Source organism: Trachemys scripta, chromosome 7 (genome assembly GCF_013100865.1).
Source record: "Trachemys scripta elegans isolate TJP31775 chromosome 7, CAS_Tse_1.0, whole genome shotgun sequence".
NCBI classification, from domain to species: Eukaryota; Metazoa; Chordata; order Testudines; family Emydidae; genus Trachemys; species Trachemys scripta.
The window spans coordinates 87,170,846-87,194,674 of record NC_048304.1 but is presented as its reverse complement, the minus strand read 5'-3'; the positions used below and the strand labels follow the sequence as shown (position 1 = coordinate 87,194,674).

Genomic DNA, 23,829 nt, shown 5'->3' with positions numbered 1-23,829 from the left:
TTCGTCCAACACATACAGCTCAAATCATTACATTTATATAGCTTTTACTTAGATTACACAAGTCACATGAAGTATTGAGAGCTTGACTGGACAATGCAGTTGCACCGGTGGACTACCTGGAACTGTGTCCTGGCCCACCTTTGGACCGCGGTCCACAGTTTGGGAACCCTTGCTCTAAAGAAGTGCCCACTTCAGCTCTGAAGACCACTCTGTAAGAGAAAGTTCCACTATGGATTCCCTACTTCCCATCCTCTACCTCATGGCTCTCAGAACGTTTCACTCTGCAAAACAAATTCTGTATGGCATGGAAGGTTGAATGGTTCACAATCATGCAAATTCAATTTCTCTAGATCTTTCTACATACTACCCTTTCAAGCACATGAAAGCTAAGAAATATTTAACACTGTTGGCAACTGATGAAACTAAATACATGATCCTTGAAAGCAATTCTCTGCAGTCTACTGAATTAGTCAACAATTTTTATTATTATAGATCATCTCTAATAATAAACTGTATCAAGAGGAGAGACTGAAGAACAAGGAAATGCCTACTTTCTTTATTATAATGCCCTTAGTTTATCATCTTCTCCATCAGAGGGCAACATCCCTTGCACATGACAGCTGGCATATTGTATAACAGATGATTGCATACGGACGTATTCATTTAAAATCAGATTACCAAAAATAAAACAGGAACACAGGAAAAAAAGTTAACCAACAGAAGAGATTTGGGTATAGGGGAAAGTCTTGTCAATCCATTATTAGCTGAGCATTATACAAAAAAAGGTGTACTTCGAGAAACAAACTCTCTGTACGTACAAAACAACAGAAATACTATTTCACCCTGCAGCTTTTGTACAAGATGTACAAAATCCAGATAGCACAATGGATACCGCAATGGCACTAGATAGGACAGCATGGTGTCCAGCTGAGAAGATAATTGTAGCTACGAAGCTGAATGAATTTTCCATGTGAACAAGACCACCACAATTAATGACAGAGAATGTAAACACTAGTTGACACAATCACAAAATAATGTAAAAATAAGTGTTGCGTTTACATTGTCAGTGAACTATAAAAACACATAAAATATAGTGTTTTATAGGTCAGAGAAGAGAGGTTATATAAAGACAACAATAAATTAAAATCAGCCACATTCCAGTAGAGCTATAATCTCCATCCTTCCTTCTGGGACTGGAATCCAATTGTTTCTGATTAGTCATTTTATTCTCCTCCCACATTCTCTTATACAATCTTAAATAAGTACTACGTGTCCATTTTATAATTCCTAAACAAAAAAACCCAAACAGTACCTTAAAAAGGAGTTAAGGTTGAGAGCACATACCAGTAGTTTACGGTAAAAAACATTAGAGATGTGGGAATTATTTTCAAAACAATCGTTACACACCCAGGAATTTCAGCATTAAGGTTAAACTTTAATGAAGCACAAACACGTTAAAGGTATGAAAAGATTCAGTTAAGATACTTAAGCAACCTGAAAACCTTCAAAAGCTGTTCAATTTTTGATGCTTGCCGATGAAGGGCTTTGGACCCTTTGGCTTTTGATGCTGCTTAAGCAGACAGCTCTGGGCAGATGATGCAGGGCTGCTTTGAGGCCAGTTCTCAACATGAAACCCACCTTACAAAGCACAGCCACTCCTTGCTCTCCCTTAACAGAGGGACCTAAGGAGAGATACACAGGCTCAAGAGAACAAAGCTGCCTCTATCTCCATTGCCTTCTGCAGTGAGCCCTGCACAAGCTCCCCATACCAAAGGTCTCAGGCTTAAGGCAGGTCCTCAAGGTCCCTCACTCTCTCTTTAGACTTCTTGGTGGAACCCTGATGCCTGCAGCCAAGAAGCAGCGTGGGCCTCCATCTCAGACAAAGCAGCTCTTGTTACCATTGCACTTGTATCAAAAGTCCTGCTGCTAGGTCAGGTCTACATCTTCATGGACTAACTACGTAAGCTTCTGGTGTTTTGTGTGGATAAGAAAATCAGCCCTCTTCAAATTAACCCCAGCACATTTGTGCCTCAGAATTCTGAGGCACAAAACTAGGAATGCAGATGGTCTTTGTTCTAACCATGGCTGCAGTCACCATGAAGCTCTCCTGGGAGAACACTTCGTGCACACATTAAATGCATTCACTTCTGAACTTGTGACTAAATTCAACTTACCTTTTTCATTTTTTTGGCTTAACAGCTACATTTGCTGCCCCCATTCAATTAAATACCCATATATATAAAACCCCATTATCTATTTACATACTGTGACTTTATTAAGACTCCAGAACAAACATTTATCTTAATTTTCATTTTTACATTCTATACCAGCACAGTATTAGCTGAGACAGCAGAAATCTCAGCTCAAATATTATTTTTCCCCAACAGATCCCAGAAAAACTATTCCAAAGATCTCTCTCTTAAAATAGTAACAGGACATCACAATGAGAAAAGAAAATGAAGGAAACATGAGTAACACTCTTCATCTACTATAAATACAGACAGAAAATGCTTATCAAATTGAAGTGTGTAGTAAAATCGATAACAAAATAAAGTCTGTCTGAAAAAAATAATCTGGCTGACAGGCTTCTACGAAACGTGTCAATCAATGTACAAAATTACTGTTTACAGAAGATTAGAGATGATCTAAGTAGTCCATGGGATAGTTCTTCTAATGAAAAGGAGCTCTCTATTGCCCTCAAGGCTATAAAGCTTAGTTTTTAATGCACTCAAACATCATGATCTGGTTTATAGATTTGAGAGCAAAATCTTTATGTGCTTAATGATCCAGCATAAGCAGCTTAACACTTCAGTATAAAGGGAAGTTATGCAAGATTGTTACAAGTACATTTTCCAGGGTTAGTAATAATACAAGTAAAAAGTAAGACAGACAAGGACAAGAAAAAAAGATGTAATAGTTCAGTTCAGATGTTCTAAAGGTCTGTAATCTTCTCTGCCTGCCCGTCAGGTCTCAAATGTGCATTACCTTGAATGTCTATTTAGATACAAGCGTACAAATGCTTGAGAAGTTGATGTTTGAAAAGTCTGCTTCTGATGGAGAACACACTCAGTGTGGTGCTCAAGAAACTAGCCAATTTTTTTGTATTTGCATTTTACCTGCTCTCCTTTAGATATGTTGTTTCCCTCAGCCCATTAAAGCATAAGCATATGCACACACCAGAAACTAACTAAATCAAAATTTCAGATTAGGAGACTGTACAGCTCATGAATAGGTTATCCAAGAACAAGTCTCAAAGTGCTTTTTGGTCCCCAACATAATTAATGAAGGAGCTGCAACATGGTCTATATTCCTCCCCACCCCCCACCCCAGAGAGTAATTCTTTGATTTTACACCAAGTGTCAGTTCACTGAAACATAAAATCCTGTCCGACTCTCAAGTGAAATCTAGATCAACACCAAAAGATGATAATGCAGGAAAGAAGCATCTAGCTATTCAAAATGACCCCATATTGGCAAAAACAAGCAAAAATATTCGTAAGCAAAATCCTTGTCAATTATTTTACTTTATGAATCTCTGCCACTGCTCAATAATTAGTGCAAAAGTGGTTGGAAAGTGCTTTAGCAATATAAAGAAATATTACTTCTACAAACAGGAAAGAAAGACATCATGGAAGAGACGGGGAAAAGAAATTTTGTATTTGAAACAATCATGAAGATTATGCTGGACAGGCTGAGTGCAAGAAAAGGTCAATCACGATGTTGTTGAGCACTGCCTTTACTGGAGAAACGCACAACATGTGTCTCTTCACATTATGTGGTCAATATCTTCATGAACTAAAGTCCAATGATGCCAAAAAAACTTAACTTTGTGCACTGTTAGTGGTAAACTGAAGTCAGAAAGTAGCGTAACTATAAAACAAAACTTAAAAAAAAAACAGAATAGACTGTAAATGTATGTGTGCATCTGTCTCCACACACCACAAATTTCTTTGAAACTTCAAACATCAAATTTCTTTTCATCTCAGAAAAATATAACATCTATTTCTATTTAATATCTTAGTCCCTGATCCTTGCAAATACTTAGGCATGTGTTTAACTGTACATGAGTAAACCCCATCCAACATTAATTGGACTACTCACATAAGCAGAGTTAAGCAAATGTAGGTATCTGCAGGATTGGAGCCCTTGTGTCTTGAAAGGAAAGCCAAAAGCTGCCTTAATATGTATTGCTGACAAGATGTCCCATAGAATCATTCTATTTGTAAATATTTTTAATATACCAAAATAATACAAACCAACACATTAAAATGTGGGATTATTACTATACAAAATAACTAATATATTCTTTATAATTTAAAAAAATAAAATTGCTTTGATAATCCCCAAAGCTTAGATGATGACAAGTGAAAATAAATTCTTTGGGACAAAACTAAATTCAGTTTTAAAAGACCCAATTTCTAACTTGACACATTTCTGTATCATACTTATTTATATGTTCAATTTATGGTTAGGATCTTGGAAAGGACGTTGCACAGTTAAAAAAAACATTTAAACAGGAGCTGTTATATTAAATATATTTTATGTGACATATCAATATTTGTGAATTTACTCAGATAACATTTTAGTGACATAGGAGGGACAGAAGTATGTTATTTACTAGAAAACTATTAGTTAAATCTTGTTAACTCTTGGCAATAGACCAGGGCATAAACTGAATTTGAATACAACAAAAGATTAGGTCTTACCCTCATGCCTAGCACCAAGAACCCAATTTCTTCCATTAGTGGGTACTTGCTGACCTGTTGTTGAATCTTCTCAGCTGAAGCATATGGATCATAACTTTTCTGGCCTATTTTCACATCCATTATACACGGCTTATTAAACTTACGGGTCACATCTTCCAGTTTTAGGTATAGATCTGTTAAAAAGACAACTCAGTTAACAATAGGATAACACAAAGCACTTTATTATACAAGTTATGCCTGAATCAGTGTGGGGGGAAAAAAAAAAAAAGCACGCATTAGATGTTAAGTTTAAGGGTATGTCTACACTACGAGAGTAGTTCGATTGTACTTAAATCGAATATGTGGAATCCATATTACAAAGTCGAACGTGTGTATCCACACTAAGGACAGTAATTCGACTTAGTGAGTCCACACTAACGGGGCAAGTGTCGACACTGGAAGCGGTGCACTGTGGGCAGCTATCCCACAGTTCCCACAGTCCCCGCTGCCCATTGGAATTCTGGGTCGAGCCCCCAGTGCCTGCTGGGGAAAAAAAAATGTGTCGAGGGTGGTTCTGGGTAACTGTTGTCATCCAACCGTCACTCCCGCCCTCCCTCCCTGAAAGCGCCGGCGGGCAATCAGTTTGCGCACTTTTCTGGTGAGTGACAGTACGGACGCCACAGCAGTTATGGCCGTTGTCAACACCTCGCACCTTATCATCCACCTTTTCCAGAGGCAGATGCTGAGAAATCGGGCGAGGCGGCTACGGCAGTGCGGTGAAGTCATGAAGTCTGAGAGTGGCACAGACCTCTCACAAAGCACGGGACCCCGCGCCGTGAACATCATGGTGGCAATGGGTCATGTTGATGCTGTGGAACAGCGATTCTGGGCCCGGGAAACAAGCACTGACTGGTGGGACCACATAGTGCTGCAGGTCTGGGATGAATCACAGTGGCTGCGAAACTTTCGTATGCGGAAGGGAACGTTCCTGGAACTTTGTGAGTTGCTGTCCCCTGCCCTGAAGCGCAAGGACACCCGGATGAGAGCAGCCCTGACTGTCCAGAAGCAAGTGGCCATAGCCCTCTGGAAGCTTGCAACACCAGACAGCTACCGGTCAGTCGCGAACCAATTTGGAGTGGGCAGATCTACCGTGGGGGTTGCTGTGATGCAAGTAGCCAATGCAATCGTTGAGCTACTGCTCTCAAAGGTAGTGACCCTTGGAAACGTCCAGGTCATCATAGATGGCTTCGCGGCGATGGGATTCCCAAACTGAGGTGGGGCTATAGATGGAACTCACATTCCTATCCTGGGACCGGACCACCAGGCCAGCCAGTACATTAACCGAAAGGGCTACTTTTCAATGGTGCTGTAAGCACTGGTGGACCATAGGGGACGTTTTACAAACATCAATGTAGGATGGCCGGGCAAGGTTCATGACGCTCGTGTTTTCAGGAACTCTGGTCTGTTTAGACGGCTGCAGGAAGGTATTTACTTCGTGGACAAGAAAATAACTCTTGGGGATGTGGAGATGCCTATAGTGATCCTCAGGGACCCAGCCTACCCGCTAATGCCCTGGCTCATGAAGCCCTATACAGGCCCCTGGACACTGAAAAAGAACTCTTCAACTACCGTCTGAGCAAGTGCAGAATGGTGGTGGAGTGTGCTTTTGGACGTCTCAAGGGGAGATGGAGAAGCTTACTGACTCGCTCTGATCTCAGCGAAACCAATATCCCCATTGTTATTGCAGGTTGCGGTGTGCTCCACAATCTCTGTGAGAGCAAAGGGGAGACCTTTATGGCGGGGTGGGAGGTTGAGGCGAATAGCCTGGCAGCTGATTACACCCAGCCAGACAGCCGTGCTATTAGAAGAGCCCAGCGGGACACGCTGTGCATCCGGGAGGCTTTGAAAGCTAGGTTCCTCAGTGAGCAGGGCAACCTGCAACTATTAAGTTTGTTTAAAGAGAAGCTGAACCTGCCCCCGTTTCTTTACCCACTTACTGTTGACTATCCTCTCCAGCTACATACCCCGTTCACCCCGTTCCCCCCTTCCAACACATGTTTAAAAATAAAATAAATGGAACTTTGTTAATGAACACCGTTTTCTTTATTATGGATTTCGCGGTAAAGTGTTGAAACTGGGACGCAAACTGTGGTGGGGAGCGGGCGTAGTGATGGAAAGAATGCTTCTAAACTCGAGGAATGACAGGCTCCTGCTCCTAGAGAGGTCCAGAGTGGTGGACTGGTTGTTTCAACAGAGCCTGCCACCCCTCCTTTTCGGGACTCTGTGTGGGGGGGCTATGTGACTTTGTGGCGGGGGAGGATGGTTACAGATCCCCTGCTGCGTGGCTCTGTGATCCAGGATAAGGACTGCAGCATAAGATCTCTATCCGCCCTCCCCCCCCACAAAGTCACATGGCTCCCCCCACACAGAACATGAAAACCACCTCCCAGACTGACCAGGGTGCCTAGTGACTGCAATGTGTATGTGACCTTCTGCTGAACCTGCCCCCGTGTCTGTACCCTGGTAAAGGTGACTGTCCTCTCCAATTACCAACCCCCTATCCCCCTTCAAACACACTCTCCCCTAAAAGAACATGATGGAAACAGTAATTAACAGAAACGTATCTTTTATTAGCAACTACACAGTTAGGGGATGAAACTGGGACTGGGGCTTGGGTGAGACAGGAAGGAAAGGACTTATCAAATTTTTGGGAATGAGAGCCTTCTGGTACTTGAGCAGTCTGCAGAGGTGGAGTGACAGTTTTCACGGCCCCTGCCGCCCCTCCTTCTTGGGACTTTGGGTGAGGGGGGTATGGGAGTTTGTGGCGGGGGAGGGCAGTTAGAGATAGACTGCAGCGGGGCTCTGTCCTCCTGCCTCCAGTCCTACAGAACATCCACAAGGCGCCGGAGCGTGTCTGTTTGCTCCCTCATTAGTCCAAGCAGTGTTTGAGTCGCCTGCTGGTCTTCCTGCCACCACCTCTCCTCCCTTTCGCTGTGTGCTCGCTGGTATTGTGACATGTTCTCTCTCCCTCCACTGGGTCTGCTGGGCCGCATCGGCTCGGGAGCAGCCCATAAATTCTGAGAATATGTCGTCCCGTGTCCTTTTCTTTCTCCGCCTAATCTGCACCAGCCTCTGCGAGGGGGTTGCCAGGGTAGGTCGGGAGACAGTCGCAGCTGTGGGATAGGAAAAAGGGAGTGAATTCCGCACAAAGATAATTCTTTGTGAACAATGAACATAGTCTTTCTCTGTGAACAAGACCATGCACAGCACCTATCACATGCGCACTCAGGACAAGGTCGAGTTTTCAGCCTTCGCATTCAGTGCCTGGGGTCTTGCAGTGGAGATCAGACAAGCGGGGCAGGACAGTGGAATTCGGGTAGAAGGCTGACATGGTAAGCCGTAGACTTTTGGCTGCTTAAAACTTAAATTATAGCAGTGCCCTCCTTTCACGTTCAAAGCAATGCTCCTATCGTTGGGCAGTTCCTACTGCCGGCAATCCGGCAAGCATGAACTCTGCCCCTGTCCCACCCCCTCGCGGCTGTCCCCGGGAAAGATCCCTGTATGCTGCCCCTCTCCCGCCTCCACTGTGTGGCGGTAAACCGCCGGTGACAGTTCTCTAAAGGAACAGGCAAGCAGTCCCAATAGTAACAGTTCCCTAATTCTAAGCAGGTCACCATGAGCGACATCACTCTGCTGAGAATTTCTGAGACCGAGAAAGAACCCATGCTGCATGAAAGCCAGCAAAAACCAGGGCCGTATGCTGCCATCCTCTGCAAGGCAATGACCCCAGAGTACTTGATGATAGCCTGGCGAGGAAAAGTTTCCTACCATGTAGGACACATAAGGCCACTCTCCCCAGGAACCTCATGCAAAGGCTTTCCAATTACCTCCAGGAGAGCTTCGTGGAGATGTCCCATGAGGATTTCAGCTCTATCCCCGGACATATAGACCTTCTTTTCCAGTAGCTGCACTGGCAAGGACTAAAAAGTAGAGCGCCTAGGGCAAACTAATCATGAAAAACCCATTGTTAATATTCCTGTTCTGTTCAAAATAAATGTTTACATGTTTAAAACACTTACCGACTGATCCTTCCCCTGATTCAGGGTCTGGGTTAACGCCTGGGGACAGTTGGTAGGGGATCTCTGTGAGGGTGATGAAGAGATCCTGGCTGTCGAGGAAATCAGCATTGTAAGCGCTGTCGACTGCCTCCTCCTCCTCCTCACCTTCCTCATCTTCCCCGTCCGCTAACATCTCCGAGGAAGCGGCCGTCGACAATATCCCATCCTCAGAGTCCACCGTCAGTGGTGGGGTAGTGGTGGCGGCCGCACCTAGAATGGAATGAAGTGCCTCGTAGAAACAGCATGTCTGGGGCTGGGATCCGGAGCATCCGTTTGACTCTTTGGTCTTCTGGTACGCTTGTCTCAGCTCCTTGATTTTCACGCGGCACTGCATTGCATCCCGGCTGTATCCTCTCTCTGTCATGGCTTTTGAGATCTTCTCGTAGATCTTTGCATTCCGTCTTTTCGATCGCAGCTCCAAAAGCACGGACTCATCGCCCCACACAGCGATCAGATCCAAGACTTCCCGATCAGTCCCTGCTGGGGCCCTCTTTCTATTCTGAGATTGCATGGTCACCTCTGCTGGAGAGCTCTGCATCGTTGCCAGTGCTGCTGAGCTCGCCACGATGTCCAAACAGGAAATGAGATTCAAACTTCCCAGACAGGAAAAGGAATTCAAATTTTCCCGGGGCTTTTCCTGTGTGGCTGGTCAGACCATCCGAGCTCGGATTGCTGTCCAGAGCGTCAGAGTGGTGCACTGTGGGATAGCTCCCGGAGCTATTAGCGTCGCTTTCCATCCACACCTACCCTAATTCGACATGGCCATGCTGAATTTAGCCCTACTCCCCTCATTGGGGAGGAGAACAGAAATCGAATTTAAGAGACCCCCTATGTCGAACTAAATAGCTTCATTGTGTGGACGGGTGCAGGGTTAATTCGATTTAACGCTGCTAAATTCGACATAACCTCCTAGTGTAGACCAGGCCTAAGTGTTAGAATAGGGAGGACAAATCTATACCAGTGAATAAAGAAAACCACACACGCACTAGCACAGTACACCTACAAATTCTGTTGCAATTAAGTCTCAAAAGGTAGCCACCAATCTTCCTGCCTCAGGAAAACACACTAATTACAACAGCCTATCCGGTACTGAATCAAGATTCCAATTTATTGCTGAAAAGGAATTCAGGAGTTTGATTCACATGAGTCTTTAATAAATTTAAAATAAGTACCAATGATCAAATTACCGGTAAGTATTATTTTTAAACATGAGACAAGTGGAATTAAAAATCAATGGGAATTGTGGTTTTAGGGGAAAAAGGCACATCTCATATCCTTACCATAGCAAGGTAAAAATTCTCCACCCACTTCTCTCATCCAGTTTGACTATCCTAGTTCAAGACAGAAGTTTCCTTCTGTACTCAGCAACAAAGCATTTTGGCCCAGTGTGTGCAATAAAATCTTTAACAGAAACATAACAGAAACTTCCAAACTATTTACAATCGCATAAGTCTTTTGGATAGAAACACATTCAAGATGTTATATCAAGTCTGTATGTCTATCCAAGAAGAAATGCTCTCTGTTGGCATTTTCAGACACGCTTACGTGCGATCATGTCTCCACTTTTCACAGGTACCAGGTTCTATATTGTAGGTTAGAAAGCCTTTAGGGTCAGTTTGAGTATGGAGCAGTGTATTTGCTGTGTCACCCCAGGAGGAGTGCGGAAAAGGAAATGCAACTCAAACGATTACAATTCCTTCCCTGAAGCAGAAAGAGCCTGCAAGAGATAAGGGTCCATTTTAATCAGCTTATTTCCCACCCCTTGGCTCCCAAACAACTATGCTCCCCATTCCACACACTTGCTTAGCCTTAATACATGGCAGTACTCCATGCAAGATGGGGAGATGACCAGGTTATACAGAAAACGGGTGGAGGAAAAGAGTGCAGAAATGTTAGCACTAGTCACAAATCTAACTTTCAGACAACATGACACCCATTGTACAGGTTTTCAGCACATCTACTGCTGCAACTAAAACACTTTAGGGCCACAATTAGCACCCTGTGGATAAATGCAGGCATATTCTTTTCTCCCAGCAGTCATCAGATTTGTATTCTCTCTCATATGCTGGACACCAATCCCCGGTTTAGCCAATTTTGAACTTGTAAGCCATACGTGATCATGAGAAAAAAAAATTTCCCCACCTTTACAGACCATCATTTCATTCATTTTACACGACACCTTTACAAGCAGCCACGCCAAAATGCACAAGCGTGTCAAGAATACAAGGGTTTGTTTAAAGATTTCCTTTTTAAAAAGAAGAATTTTGTACATCCTAATACTTCTTCTGCATCAAGTTCAAATTTCTCACCATCTCCTTCAAGATCCTGCACAACTTTGTGCAATCTACATTTCTGCTCTCATTTAGCCTCCTGCCATTTTACTCTCATTACTCCATTTTTCTTCATCTTTCTTCTGTTTTCCACACAAATCCAAATCACCTTCTTCTCTTCCTTCAAATCTCATCTTGAAACACACTTCTACAGCAAAGTCTTTCAATAATATCATCTTCTAGACATCTCCACTACTTTGAGCGTATGCTTTCATCTGTGCATCACAGCAGATATCTCTACGGTAGCAACTGTCTGAACTGAAGCAGGGACTACATGTTCTGTGTAGGGAAAGGTTTGAGCCCACTATCTGCACTCAATGAATAAAAGGAGAAACGTCCTGTTACAGTTGCAGGATGAACTTTATCTTTGGCCTCTCTCTCTCTCACTTCCTTCAAGTGACAGACCTATACTTGCACTTCTCTCAGGGTGGAATCCTGAAATTCACTCCACTTTTGCCTGGATCAGCAAGTTACAGCATCCTCCCATGTACCAATCTTATTACCTCCACAGGTACAAATGAGAAGCGTGCTTTAGGCTCTCTCCAGGAGCTGTGACCAGCTGGGAAGCACAGTGACAGGAAACAGCTTGCTCAAAACCAAGTTCAAAAACACCTCTACCTTGATATAACGCTGTCCTCGGGAGCCAAAAAAAAAATCTTACCGCGTTTTAGGTGAAATCGCGTTATATTGAACTTGCTTTGATCCACCGGAGTGCACAGCCGCGCCCCCCCGGAGCACTGCTTTACCACGTTATATCCGAATTCGTGTTATATCAGGTCGCATTATATTGAGGTAGCGGTGTATGATTTATTTATCCATAGGAACATCACAAGCAGAGGTAAGAAGATTAAAGTAACAGTAGCCCAAATGCATATTATCTTCTCTAATAGAAGTCTTACCTTGCCAGCTTAAGTAGGTCCTACTTGATGCAGATACACACAGCAACTGGGGCTGAGCAAGACAGGCTGCACCCCTGCAACTTCTGCTTCTATGACAGTCATAGGCTCTCTTTTACCCATTTTTAAGTTCTTTTATTAAGAAGTTCCCATACAAAGGGCTCTTGAGGTTTTGAGCAGGGCTCCTGAATAAGGATAAACTAATTTATGCATTTCTCCAGAGAAGGTAGGAACTAATCTTCCAACCATCTCCATATGAGTAGCAGGCAACTGAATCAGAGTCCTTGCCAGGGTCCTGGATACCTGGGGAGAGCTCCAGCTGGAACTAACCCTCCATGTTCCAGAGAGCTAACCAAAAACAATCAGCAAGTCCACAAACACACGCACACTTCTGTATCAATCTCACATTCACAAAATTAACAGAATTCCAATATTCTTCACACATCCATTTCTACCAACTGTGGCCTTCTGTAAACCATTCCCAAATCTCACACTTAACACTTCTCCCTCCTAACAGTTTTGCTTTTTTCAAATATAACCTATTTGACGATTACATTACTTTGTGTTTGGGGGTTTAATTGGGCCTAGAGAAATATGAAAATATATAAAACCCCCAAAGCATAAAGTAAGCTATAGAAAAGCTACAGAACACTTCCACGATTGAAATCAGTTAAAAGTAAAAGTAGTAAAAGTTCAACAGCTGGAATGTAGTTAACAATTCCTCTTGATGAATGAGCCAGAATATAACCAGCTTGCTCTCCTCTAGCAGGGCTGATTTTGTAGTGCTAATAGAAGTAATAAAAGCTGTCAGTAAATCAGGTTGATGAAAGTCTCTGCACAAAGAGATCAGATCTCTTGAGTGAGAGTGCACTTTTGATACATTTTCCTGAGCACAACTGCACTTCAAAAGTGTTCATTATTATCCTGACAATATTTTAAGTCCCCTTTATAGTCTGAGGGTTAAATAAGTTTCCAAAGTACATGTATATCAATTTGAGATAAAGTGTTCTACTCACAGTTATACCATGATATGAAACATAGAATCCTAAATAAGACCTATTCCCCAGCACTTATAAGTACTGTTCATGTAATTGAAAGATCTGGAGGACAGAGACTTCTGATCAGGAAGTTAAGAATTGGGTATTATTACTGGTTCCCATTTTCCTGACTATGGCTCTATTTTCATTGTGTCTATAACAGGAGTGGGCAAACTTTTTGGCCCGAGGGCGACATCTGGGTGGGGAAATGGCATGCAGGGCCATGAATGTAGGGCTAGGGCAGGGGGTTGAGGTGCGGGAGGAAGTGCAGGGTGTTGGAGGGGGTGTGGTGTACAGGAAGGGGCTCAGGGCAAGGGGTTGGGGCGCAGGTGGTGTGCAGAATGTACAAAGGGGCTCAGGGCAGGGGCTTGGGGTGCAGGAGGGGTTCAGGGTGCAGGCGCCGGCCTGGCGCCACTTACCTGGAGCAGCTCCAGGGTGGCAGCGGCACACAGCAGGGCTAGGACAGATGCCCTGGCCCCACGCCGCTCCCAGAAGCGGCTGGCACCATCTCCCAGCGGCCCCAGAGGGAGGGGGGCAGAGGGCTCTGCCCTCACCTGCAGGTACCCCCCCCGAAGCTTCCAATGGCTACGGTTCCCCATTCCCGGCCAATGGGAGCTGTGAGGGGTAGTACCTGAAGGCAAGGGCAGAACACAGAGCCTTCTGCCCCAACCCCGCACCCCTACCCGGGGCCACAGGGACGTGATGCCGGCCGCTTCCGGAAGCGGCACGGGGCCCGCGGCACCCCGGGGGTGGCAATCCCACAGGCCAGATCCAAATCCCTGATGGGCCGGATCCGGTCTGCAGGCCATAATTTGCCCACCCCTGCATCAGTATGAACTTGCTTAAGCATTCAGTCTTTGCTGGAAGAAGTAGTGGAATAATTATTTGAGGCATCTGATTTGTTTTCATAACTTACAAAGACATTTTGAAATAAATGAATGAACCAGGGGGAACCTAAGTTGCTATCAGCAACAAAGGAGGAAAAATTTGAAAATAATTCATATTGATCTGCCCTGTTCTTAGTCCAGGTGAAGAAAATCAGATCCCAAAAGTAAAATACACTGAATAGTAATGAAGTACTGAAAAGTAAACAGGAGAAATAGCCAGGCAGCAATGATCAGATCCCTAAAAGTTTCAGCAGACAATTTAAAATGGATATTTTGGCTTATGCATGCCTTCAGAATCATGTTTTTGTATATTACTAATAATCTTCAATTACCCTTACTCCATGAAACCTAAGTTCAAATCAATTTGTCTTTCTCCAATTTTACAGCAATTTATTGGGGGTAGGGATTGGGAGAAGACAACTTGTCCATATCCTATAACTCTATAGTATGTAAAGTAAACAAGGTTTTCAAAATGTTTAAGAAGCTTCATTTAAAATGAAATTAAAATGCTGATCTTACACTGCCGGCCCGCTCAGCCCGCTGCCGGCCTGGGGTTCCATTCACCTAGGCCGACAACAGGCTGAGCGGGGCCTGCAGCTGGGACCCTGGCTGGCAAGCGGCCGGCAGCCAGAACCCCAGACCGGACGCGGGCTGAGCAGCTCAGCCCACTGCCGGTCTGGGGTTCCGTCCGCCGGCTCCTAACAGCCAGGGTCCTGGCCCCGCTCAGCCCGCTGCCGGTCTGGGGTCCCAGCCCTGCCCACATAGAGTGGGTACCTACCTTCTCCCTGGTTTTAGTCCATTCTCTTCTTTTCTCTCTGCACTGAGCTGAGGGTGGGAGTGCACTGAGCACAGGGCTGAGGGTGAAGGAGCAGGCTGGGGGTTGGGGTGTAGGGTCTGGCCAGGAACTAGAATGAGGGAAGGGGCTAAGGGTTGGGGGTTGGGGCAGGAGGTTTGGGTGTGGAACGCTTACCTGGGCAGCTCCCATTTGGTGTGAGAGGTGCAGGTAGGAATGTGGAGGGGGGGTTGGTGCTCAGGGTGGGGGTGGGGATGTGGGGGGTGCAACAGTCAGGGCATTGGGTGTGGGGGGGCTAGAGTCAGGGCAGAGGGCTGGGGGCGTGTGAGGGGGTGCAGGAGTCAGGGCATGGAGTGTGGGGGAGCTGGGTATGTGTGGGGGTGCCGGAGCCAGGGCTGGGATCGTGCGGAGGTGCAGAGCTCAGGGCAGTGGGCTGGGGGTGTGGGCTGGAGTCGTGGGGATGCTCCCAGCCCCCTGCCCTGAGTGGCTCACGGCAGGGGGCTGGAGGGAATATGCCCTGATTCCACACTCCTTCCCCAAGGCCCCGTTCCCGCTTCTTCTCCGGAGCAGCGAGCGCACTGAGGCTGTGGTTCCAGCTCCGCTTCGCCCCCTCCCTCTGCAGGCCATAAGCCTGTTCGGACGCAGAGAGGTAGAGGAAGAGGGGCAGGAACCCAGCATGCTAGGAGAAGAAGCGGGGGAGGAGGAAGCTTGGCTGCCAGTGGAGGCTGCCCTGCAGCAGCAGCCAGCAGGACCAAGCTTCTGCCCCCTGCCCCCACAGGAGAGAGCGGTGGGCAGGGGACGGAGAAGAGCAGGCGGGGCCGGGCAGAATTTTTAATGGCACGTTGCAGCCTGTCGGGGTCCCGGCTGCCGGCCCCACCCAGCCCACTGCCGGCCTGGGTTTGGCAGCGGCCTGAGCAGGGCCGGCGGCCGGGACCCCGGCAGGCAGCAGCGTGCCATTAAAAATCGGCACGCATGCCATAGGTTGCCGACCCCCGGTCTAGATCAATCTTCTCTCCAACCCCCACTCCTTTCCCAATAGGGCATTCCCAGAGGTAGTGATGATTTTGGCATGCTCTCTGTACAGTTTATAAATTCTGGTTGATATTATCAAGTTCTTATGAAAATTTCTGCATTATTGAATATCTCTATGTGTGTATGGATTCTACCTGGGGCTGACAGGGCTCTCTCACATTTCAGCCAGAGCAGGAACAATACTCCGTTGTTACACCTTTACAATCAGCTATTCAGATGGAAACACCTGAGGACAATGGGCTAACTCAAGCCTAGGAGAACCTACATTCTCCAGTCCCTCAACAAAGGGGCTGGTGTTTGAAGAGTGGAAATTTATTGGCAGCAGGAAAAGAGAACCAGGTGTTGATAACAAGACATATAAACTTGAGGGACTCACAGGAACATTTCAGCAGGAGTGAAGAAAAGAGACGGACATGCTGAAGAAGGGGAGCAGGGGGCTCCATGACTGAGGAGACAAGCCATGTGCTGCAGCAGAAGGACCCTGGATAGCCCCAGAGGGGCTGACTCCATACCAAAGAATGAAGAATAAAAAAGCATAGGTACTATAACAAAGCTCTTTGAGATACTGCCAAATACAAAACGCAAGAAGGCATTAATATGAACCAAGGAGGTACCAGGCCTAAAGGAATTATAGTAGAATTTCTTTACACAGAATAATTCAGACTTGTTAATGGAAAACAAGTTATCCACAGGGAGCATAAGCAACATGTAATAGAGTTATACAAAAAGAGTTCAACTGCTAATTAAAAGGTGGCCAAAGATTTAGATGGGCTTTATAGTGTCCTGTACCAGAGGTAAGGTGACCAGATAGCAAATGTAAAAAATCGGGACAGAGGATGGGAGGTAATAGGTGCCTATATAAGAAAAAGCCCCCAAAATCTGGACTGTCCCTATAAAATCAGGATATCTGGTCACCCTATCCAGAGGTCCTATCTTCCCATATGGATAATAGATAAGAAAGTGGGGACACTAGTTCATTTCTTAAATATAAAGCAGAAATTTGTATCTTTGTTTCCAGTTACCCACCAGAAAGATCAGAGAAAAAAGTGTAACATATTTACAGCATAATACAAATAAAGTTTTAAGGTGTCAGATCTTGTTCTCACTCAGACTCAGGAATATCTGTAGGACAAAATATTTTTCCTACATTAAAACTTCTTAAACAGGGTACCTATTTAAATGACTCTTATACTGTAGGTGATGTTATAGGGAATAGGATTATGCTACAAAAAAGTTACAAAGGTTGGTATTGCCAAACTAATTTCCCAGAAAATTTCCCATCCAGTTTGGACAGCTAGCATAAAATTAAAACAATACCATTAGGTGCAGTAGGTGGTGACCAGCTGCCAAAATATTTTGGCAAGTATTTCCGCAGCTCTAGAAGAACACTGTCACAACAGTCAGCAGCATAAACCTGAAACAAAAGAGGGGAAATATAACTTTAAATTATGCATTTTATATTTTCAAGAGCCAACTGCTACCTGTATTCTAGAATGTTTACAACTACTTTACATGTAAAAACCTACAAGTATATATGAGAAATTCAAGATATTTGTAATCTTCCAGCATGCAGAACATACATTGATTTTTACTATCCAGGGAATACTGTATTAGCTAACTTGAACAAACAAACAAACAAAAAATAGTTAATCTTTTCTTATCAAAATTTAAGCTGTAATTGTTGGTATTAAAAAGCCAGTATAGTACAGACTGAGTTCATTCTTCTATCCTAAATCCTGGATTTTGAAGGATTACTATAGATTTTAGCCATTTTAAATTGTATCAAGCTTAGAATACAGATTCAGTTTGGATTCTTTTTTCCTCACTTCCCCACCCCCAAAAACCTCAGTACATCCTTTGAATAATTACACAGCCATAACACGCTATTCAGATACATCTGTTTTCCTCCGCTTTTGTTTTTTTTCTTGAATTTGGCAAGAAAAGGTTGGAAAAAATTGTTTGGGAATAGTAGCCACTCTTTATTACATTTCTGCAGTATTAATTTCTCATTCACATAAACTGGAATTTAGAGACAGTCCTATAACTACAACCACTTTTAAATGGTGTTGTTGCTAGCAGGGTTCTAAAAAACATTTCCCTGGCTAGCGTGGAATGGAATTTTTTGTAAGAGAACGTAGCTGCAGGCAGCACAGCAGATAACTTAGAGCACACTTTTACTAGCATGGGTTTTAGACCCCCCCAAAAAATGCATGTCCACACTGATAAAGGATACAGACCACTGTTAAACATCACGTCTAAACACTTGTAGACAGCAGGGCCCCAAAGCCATTGCAGATGTGGGTCAATTCCAATCCACATTGTAGCAACTGTGCTGGAAGACCCCCCCAGGCACAGTGTAGTAGTTACTTAGAAATACTAACACATTCGCATTCTGCAACAGACCATACTGCAATGTTTTAATTGCATTTCCAAACTGTTTACAAAGCTTCTTAAATCCAAAACTTAAATACAACTCCCAAACAAACAGGGCCCCATTTATGTTGTAAAACTAACCCATATAGCCACGGCAGGAGATTTCCTTCTTATAATTGAATCTCCTCCTCAAAACTGAAGATGTTACATGGTAAACTGAACTAAATGATACCACAATGGCTTTAGGACAAAGGTGAACAAAAAAGTCTAGTTACAATTCCACAAACATCAAGACAAACCTCAACTGTGACTATTTATGTCAATTCAAGTACATTGGAGCATCAAGCAGCAGCAGAATGTTAAAGCTGGTCTAAGCATTTTTGTCTTAGGCTTCGTCTTACCTTCAGTCTAACCTTGAGTTGAGCACTCACAAGTTAGTCATCTTGATTTAGCCTAATTTGACAGAGCACAATCACACTGCAGAAGAGCAGTCAAGTTCCGCATAGCTGCTATCATGCCCAATGTCTACACTGGCACTGTATACAGTTGAGAGAGATTTCTGGGTAAATATCCCATTATTCGTATCACCACAGCTCAATGCACCACATTACATGTGTGTTCACAGGGCGCTGTGGAAAAAGTGTCTGTCCCCTCTGGGAACTGTGGGAAGACATGATCTAGGCCCAGGAAATCCACTGCCTGCCAGGACACAAGCTGTTGTGCTTTTACCTGCTTGTGCTCTAAGATATGCAACCTGCTCATTGCAACAGCTAGGACCAACAACTACTATTTTTTATGAAGGCAATGTTTCTTTGGCGTGCCTCTGCGAAAGCTGCCACTAAAAGACTTAAAGAATCGGTTTCCCCAGAGAAGGCAGCGGTGGTGCTTACTGTTAAAAGCACACCAAGAAGAGATCAGTACCACGCAGATATGGAGGCCTGGACCCAGCTGATGTTCTCTTTCACAGCAAACACCCCATCACCCCACTCCCAGGACCAGAGTGGTGGGACTATATATTGTGATGGAAATACACAATCAGCAGTAGGCTCAGAACTTTCGTATGAGGAAAGCAAGATCCCTGGAGATGGGGGGCGGGGGGGGAGAGAAGAGAATTCGCCTGGGGCCTGAAGGACCAAAACACTCAGACAAGAGAAGCAATAATGGTCCAGAAGCACGTTGCTATTGAACTATGGAACCCAGCAACTCCATACCGATCTATTGTAATAATTTTGGGATTGGCAAATCCCTATTTGACACGTGTTCACAGAAATCTGAAAGCAATTATTGCTCTACAGCAACGTAGGGAGGTTATTCAGAAATAACTGTGGAGTTTGAACAGATGGCATTCCCAAACTGTGCAGGTGCTATTGATGGCACGCCTATACTTATCATATGCCCGCTAACTTAAGCAGGTACATTAACAGGAAGGGCTACTACATCGTCATTATGCAGGACTACTGTGTCAGAGTCATGGACACCTACATAGGATACACATGGTAGACTACACAAGATGAGGGTGTTCTGGAGGTCTGGTCTGTTTCAGTGTAGGTAAGCTAATACTGGATTCTGACCTAGTGACAGTGTTCAGTAGGATGTCCATGTCCATTCTCATTTCAGCCAATCCTGCCTACCCTCTGATGCCCTAGGTGATGAAGACTTATGATTTCCACTGCCCTGGCAAGAGAGAGTACAGAGGGGTCTAATTTGTAAAAGCACCCTAATGTGTTGCACTCTAAATGCCCAGAGTAGACCTCGAACTAGGTATTTTTTAATGTTAACATATGTGCTTTGCCACACCATGCAAACAAGTCTTTAAATGGGGTTCTACTCTGAAAAACAAAACTCCTACATAACAGCATTGGGAGGTTTCATGTTTGTTGCCTTAGTGACTTCCAAAACAAATCTGTTCAGTTTACATGTAACGAGACTGCTTTCCTCATTGTCAACCTGGATCTGGGTTCTCTTAGCTCACATTGATGGTAAATATTCTACAAATCAAACTGAGTTGACAATTCTGTTGACATGAACCAGAAAAAAAAAAGAGTTCAGTTACCTGATGTAACATGATTCTGGGACGTATTAATAGGTGTGTTGTGAGCAAGACACGAGAAGTCATTCTTCCGCTTTACTCTGCTCTGGTTAGGTCTCAGCTGGAGTATTGTGTCCAGTTCTGGGCACCGCATTTCAAGAAAGATGTGGAGAAATTGGAAAGGGTCCAGAGAAGAGCAACAAGAATGATTAAAGGTCTTGAGAACATGACCTATGAAGGAAGTCTGAAAGAATTGGGTTTGTTTAGTTTGGAAAAGAGAAGACAGAGGGGACATGATAGCAGTTTTCAGGTATCTAAACGGGTGTCACAAGGAGGAGGGAGAAAACTTGTTCACCTTAGCCTCTAAGGATAGAGCAAGAAGCAATGGGCTTAAACTGCAGCAAGGGAGGTCTAGGTTAGACATTAGGAAAAAGTTCCTAACTGTCAGGGTGGTTAAACACAGAAATAAATTGCCTAGGGAGGTTGTGGAATCTCCATCTCTGGAGATATTTAAGAGTAGGTTAGATAAATGTCTATCAGGGATGGTCTAGACAGTATTTGGTCCTGCCATGCGGGCAGGGGACTGGACTCGATGACCTCTTGAGGTCCTTTCCAGTCCTAGAATCTATGAATCTATAAACCTGTTCTGCTTTGGTTTTATGGTACTAATAAAGATTTATTTTAGCCAATAAAATAAGCAGATATGATTCTGAACAGACACAGGAACAGCATGTTGATTAAAAGATGCCATTTCTACAATTTTTAAGATCAGAATCATATAGTCTGACTTACTTTTATGATAGTAATATTAGTGTCCATGGACTTGGGAAGGTACCAAAAATACACTTCTGTAGATTCAGAACACTAATGCACTAGGATATCCCAACTTCAAGATCAAATAAAAAACAGGGCTTAATCACTCTAAGAATAAAGAAGATTTCTTAAATAGTCTACTATCCTGTGAAGAAGTGCAGATGTATAACAGCTGTGTTTTAAAATGGAAAAAATATCTTACTGTCATGCTAAAGGAGGAGTTACTGCTTCAACAACAATGTAATGGAATTAAGAGCATTATGTTAATCAGCCTCCTACAAAGTTGTCTTGATCCCAAAAGCAAGAGAGATTTTTTCTTAAACCTAGACTAATTTCACTTAAGATATTCAGATCACTTGTTTTTCTTTAAATACAGATCTCAGTATCAGTTTTCATGATTAAACTTTTTTTTGGCGGGTAGAGGAGAGAACTGTGTCAACTAAGAACATGTATTTGGTTCATAATGGAGGAAGATCTGGGAAAGCCACCCAATTAAGCAGTAACTGCAAAAAACTGTTCAGGAAGCATTGCTCATTCTCATGCATAAAAGAGAGCAATGCCTGTTCATAATAAAGAGCCCAGTAGTAATAATCAGCAGCTAATGGACATCTTCTCCTTTGATTACAGTGTGTTTACTGGAGTGCATGCAATCAGACACAAAGTCCAGAATGCTGACTATGAACTGAATAGGGGATCTTGCATATTAATGTGAAATTGCATTGTCTACTTTGTTTTAAGACAGCCAAGGACATGCAACTAAATTTCACAAGTACAGGAGTCAACAAATTCAGTTAAGATATCTACAACAATGGTAACTTGAACAGGAGTACTTGTGGCACCTTAGAGACTAACAAATTTATTTGAGCATAAGCTTTCGTGGGTACAGCCCACTTCATCGGATGCATAGAATGGAACATATAGTAAGGAGATATACTCTGCTGGCTCTTGCAACGCTTCCTCAGCTCTTGTCCCCTAACGCCCCACTCTACTTGCGCTACATTGATGACATTTTCATCATCTGGACCCATGGAAAAGAAGCCCTTGAGGAATTCCATCATGATTTCAACAATTTTTATCCCACCATCAACCTCTGCCTGGACCAGTCCACACAAGAGATCCACTTCCTGGACACTACAGTACTAATAAACGATGGCCACATAAACACCACCCTATACTAGGGATACCATAATCCAGCAAGCAAAAAAGAGGACGGGGGGAGCCCCGCCCCTGTCCTGCCCTAGCCCCGCCCCTGCCCCTCCCACTCCCCCCCTCAGAACCTCCAAGCCTCCCCCCACTCCTTGTCCCCTGACTGCCCCCTCCTGGGACCCCTTCCCCTAACTGCCCCCCAGGACTCCACCCCCTACCTAAGCCTCCCTGTTCCTTGTCCCCTAACTGCCCCCTCCTGGGACCTCCCCCCCCCAAATGCCCCCCAGGACCCTACCTCCTACCTGTACCCTGACTGCCCAAAACCTTATCCACCCCCCCCAGAAAGCCCCCCCGAACTCCCGACCCCCCCCATCTCTTGACTGCCCCCTCCAAAACCTCCCTGCCCCTTCTCCAACCCCCTGGCTCCCTTGTTGTTGGCCTTTCTTCACCTAATGTCTGGTGAACTTGCTCAGGAACGGCCAGAGCTGTTCATCCCGGCACGCTGGCTGGCAGGGGAGGAGCAGCGGGGGAGGAGCTCCAAACTGGAGCCGATCTGCGATGCAGGGAGGGAGGGAGGGAGGAGTGCTCTGTGGCTGAGTGTCGGAGCCCTAAGTAAGTGACACCAGCCGGCCGGCAGCACTGTTAGCCGCGCATGCTCTGCATGGGGGGGAAGTCCGGACATTAACAAATTCCCCCCGGACTCTATTTTTAGCTTAAAAAGCCGGACATGTCCGGGGGAATCCGGACGAATGGTAACCCTACCCTATACCGGAAACCTACTGACCGCTATACTTACCTTCATGTCTCCAGCTTTCATCCAGACCACACCCACTTGATCCATTGTCTACAGCCAAGCTCTACGATACAATCGCATTTGCTCCAACTCCTCAGACAGAAACAAACACCTACAAGATCTCTATCAAGCACTCTTACAACTACAATACCCACCTGCTGAAGTGAAGAAACAGATTGACAGATCTAGAAGAGTACCCAGAAGTTACCTACTACAGGACAGGCCCAACAAAGAAAGTAACAGAACGCCACTAGCCATCACCTTCAGCCCCCAACTAAAACCTCTCCAGTGTATCATCAAGGATCTACAACCTATCCTGAAGGATGATCCATCACTCTCACAGATCTTGGGAGACAGGCCAGTCCTTGCTTACAGACAGCCCCCAAACCTGAAGCAAATACTCACCTGCAACCACACAACAAAAAACACTAACCCAGGAACCTATCCTTGCAACAGAGCCTGTTGCCAACTCTGTCCACATATCTATTCAGGGGATCCCATCATAGGACCTAATCACATCAGCCACACTATCAGAGGCTCGTTCACCTGCACATCTACCAATGTGATATATGCCATCATGTGCCAGCAATGCCCCTCTGCCATATACATTGCCAAACCGGACAGTCTCTACATAAAAGAATAAATGGACACAAATCAGACTTCAAAAACCAGTTGGAGAACACTTCAATCTCCCTGGCCACTCGATTACAGACCTAAAAGTCACAATATTACAACAACAAAAAAACTTCAAAAACAGACTCCAACCAGAGACTGCTGAATTGGAATTAATTTGCAGATTGGACACTGTTAAATTAGGCTTGAATAAAGACTGGGAGTGGATAGGCCATTACACAAAGTAAAACTATTTCCCCATGCTTATTTCCCCGCGCCCCCCCCC

At 44.6% G+C, this 23,829-nt stretch overlaps 1 protein-coding gene across 2 annotated transcripts in view; it reads right to left on the bottom strand.

Annotated features, from left to right (window-relative positions):
- IPMK (inositol polyphosphate multikinase) overlaps positions 1-23,829 on the bottom strand; it is an 80,102-nt gene that overhangs the window by 19,642 nt on the left and 36,631 nt on the right. For both annotated transcript variants that reach the window (XM_034775270.1, XM_034775271.1), the window contains exons 3-4: positions 17,095-17,191; positions 4,706-4,878 (exon numbers count right to left, since the gene is read on the bottom strand). In XM_034775270.1, the coding sequence (XP_034631161.1) occupies positions 4,706-4,878; positions 17,095-17,191 (270 nt within the window). The remainder of the gene's footprint in view (positions 1-4,705; positions 4,879-17,094; positions 17,192-23,829) is intronic.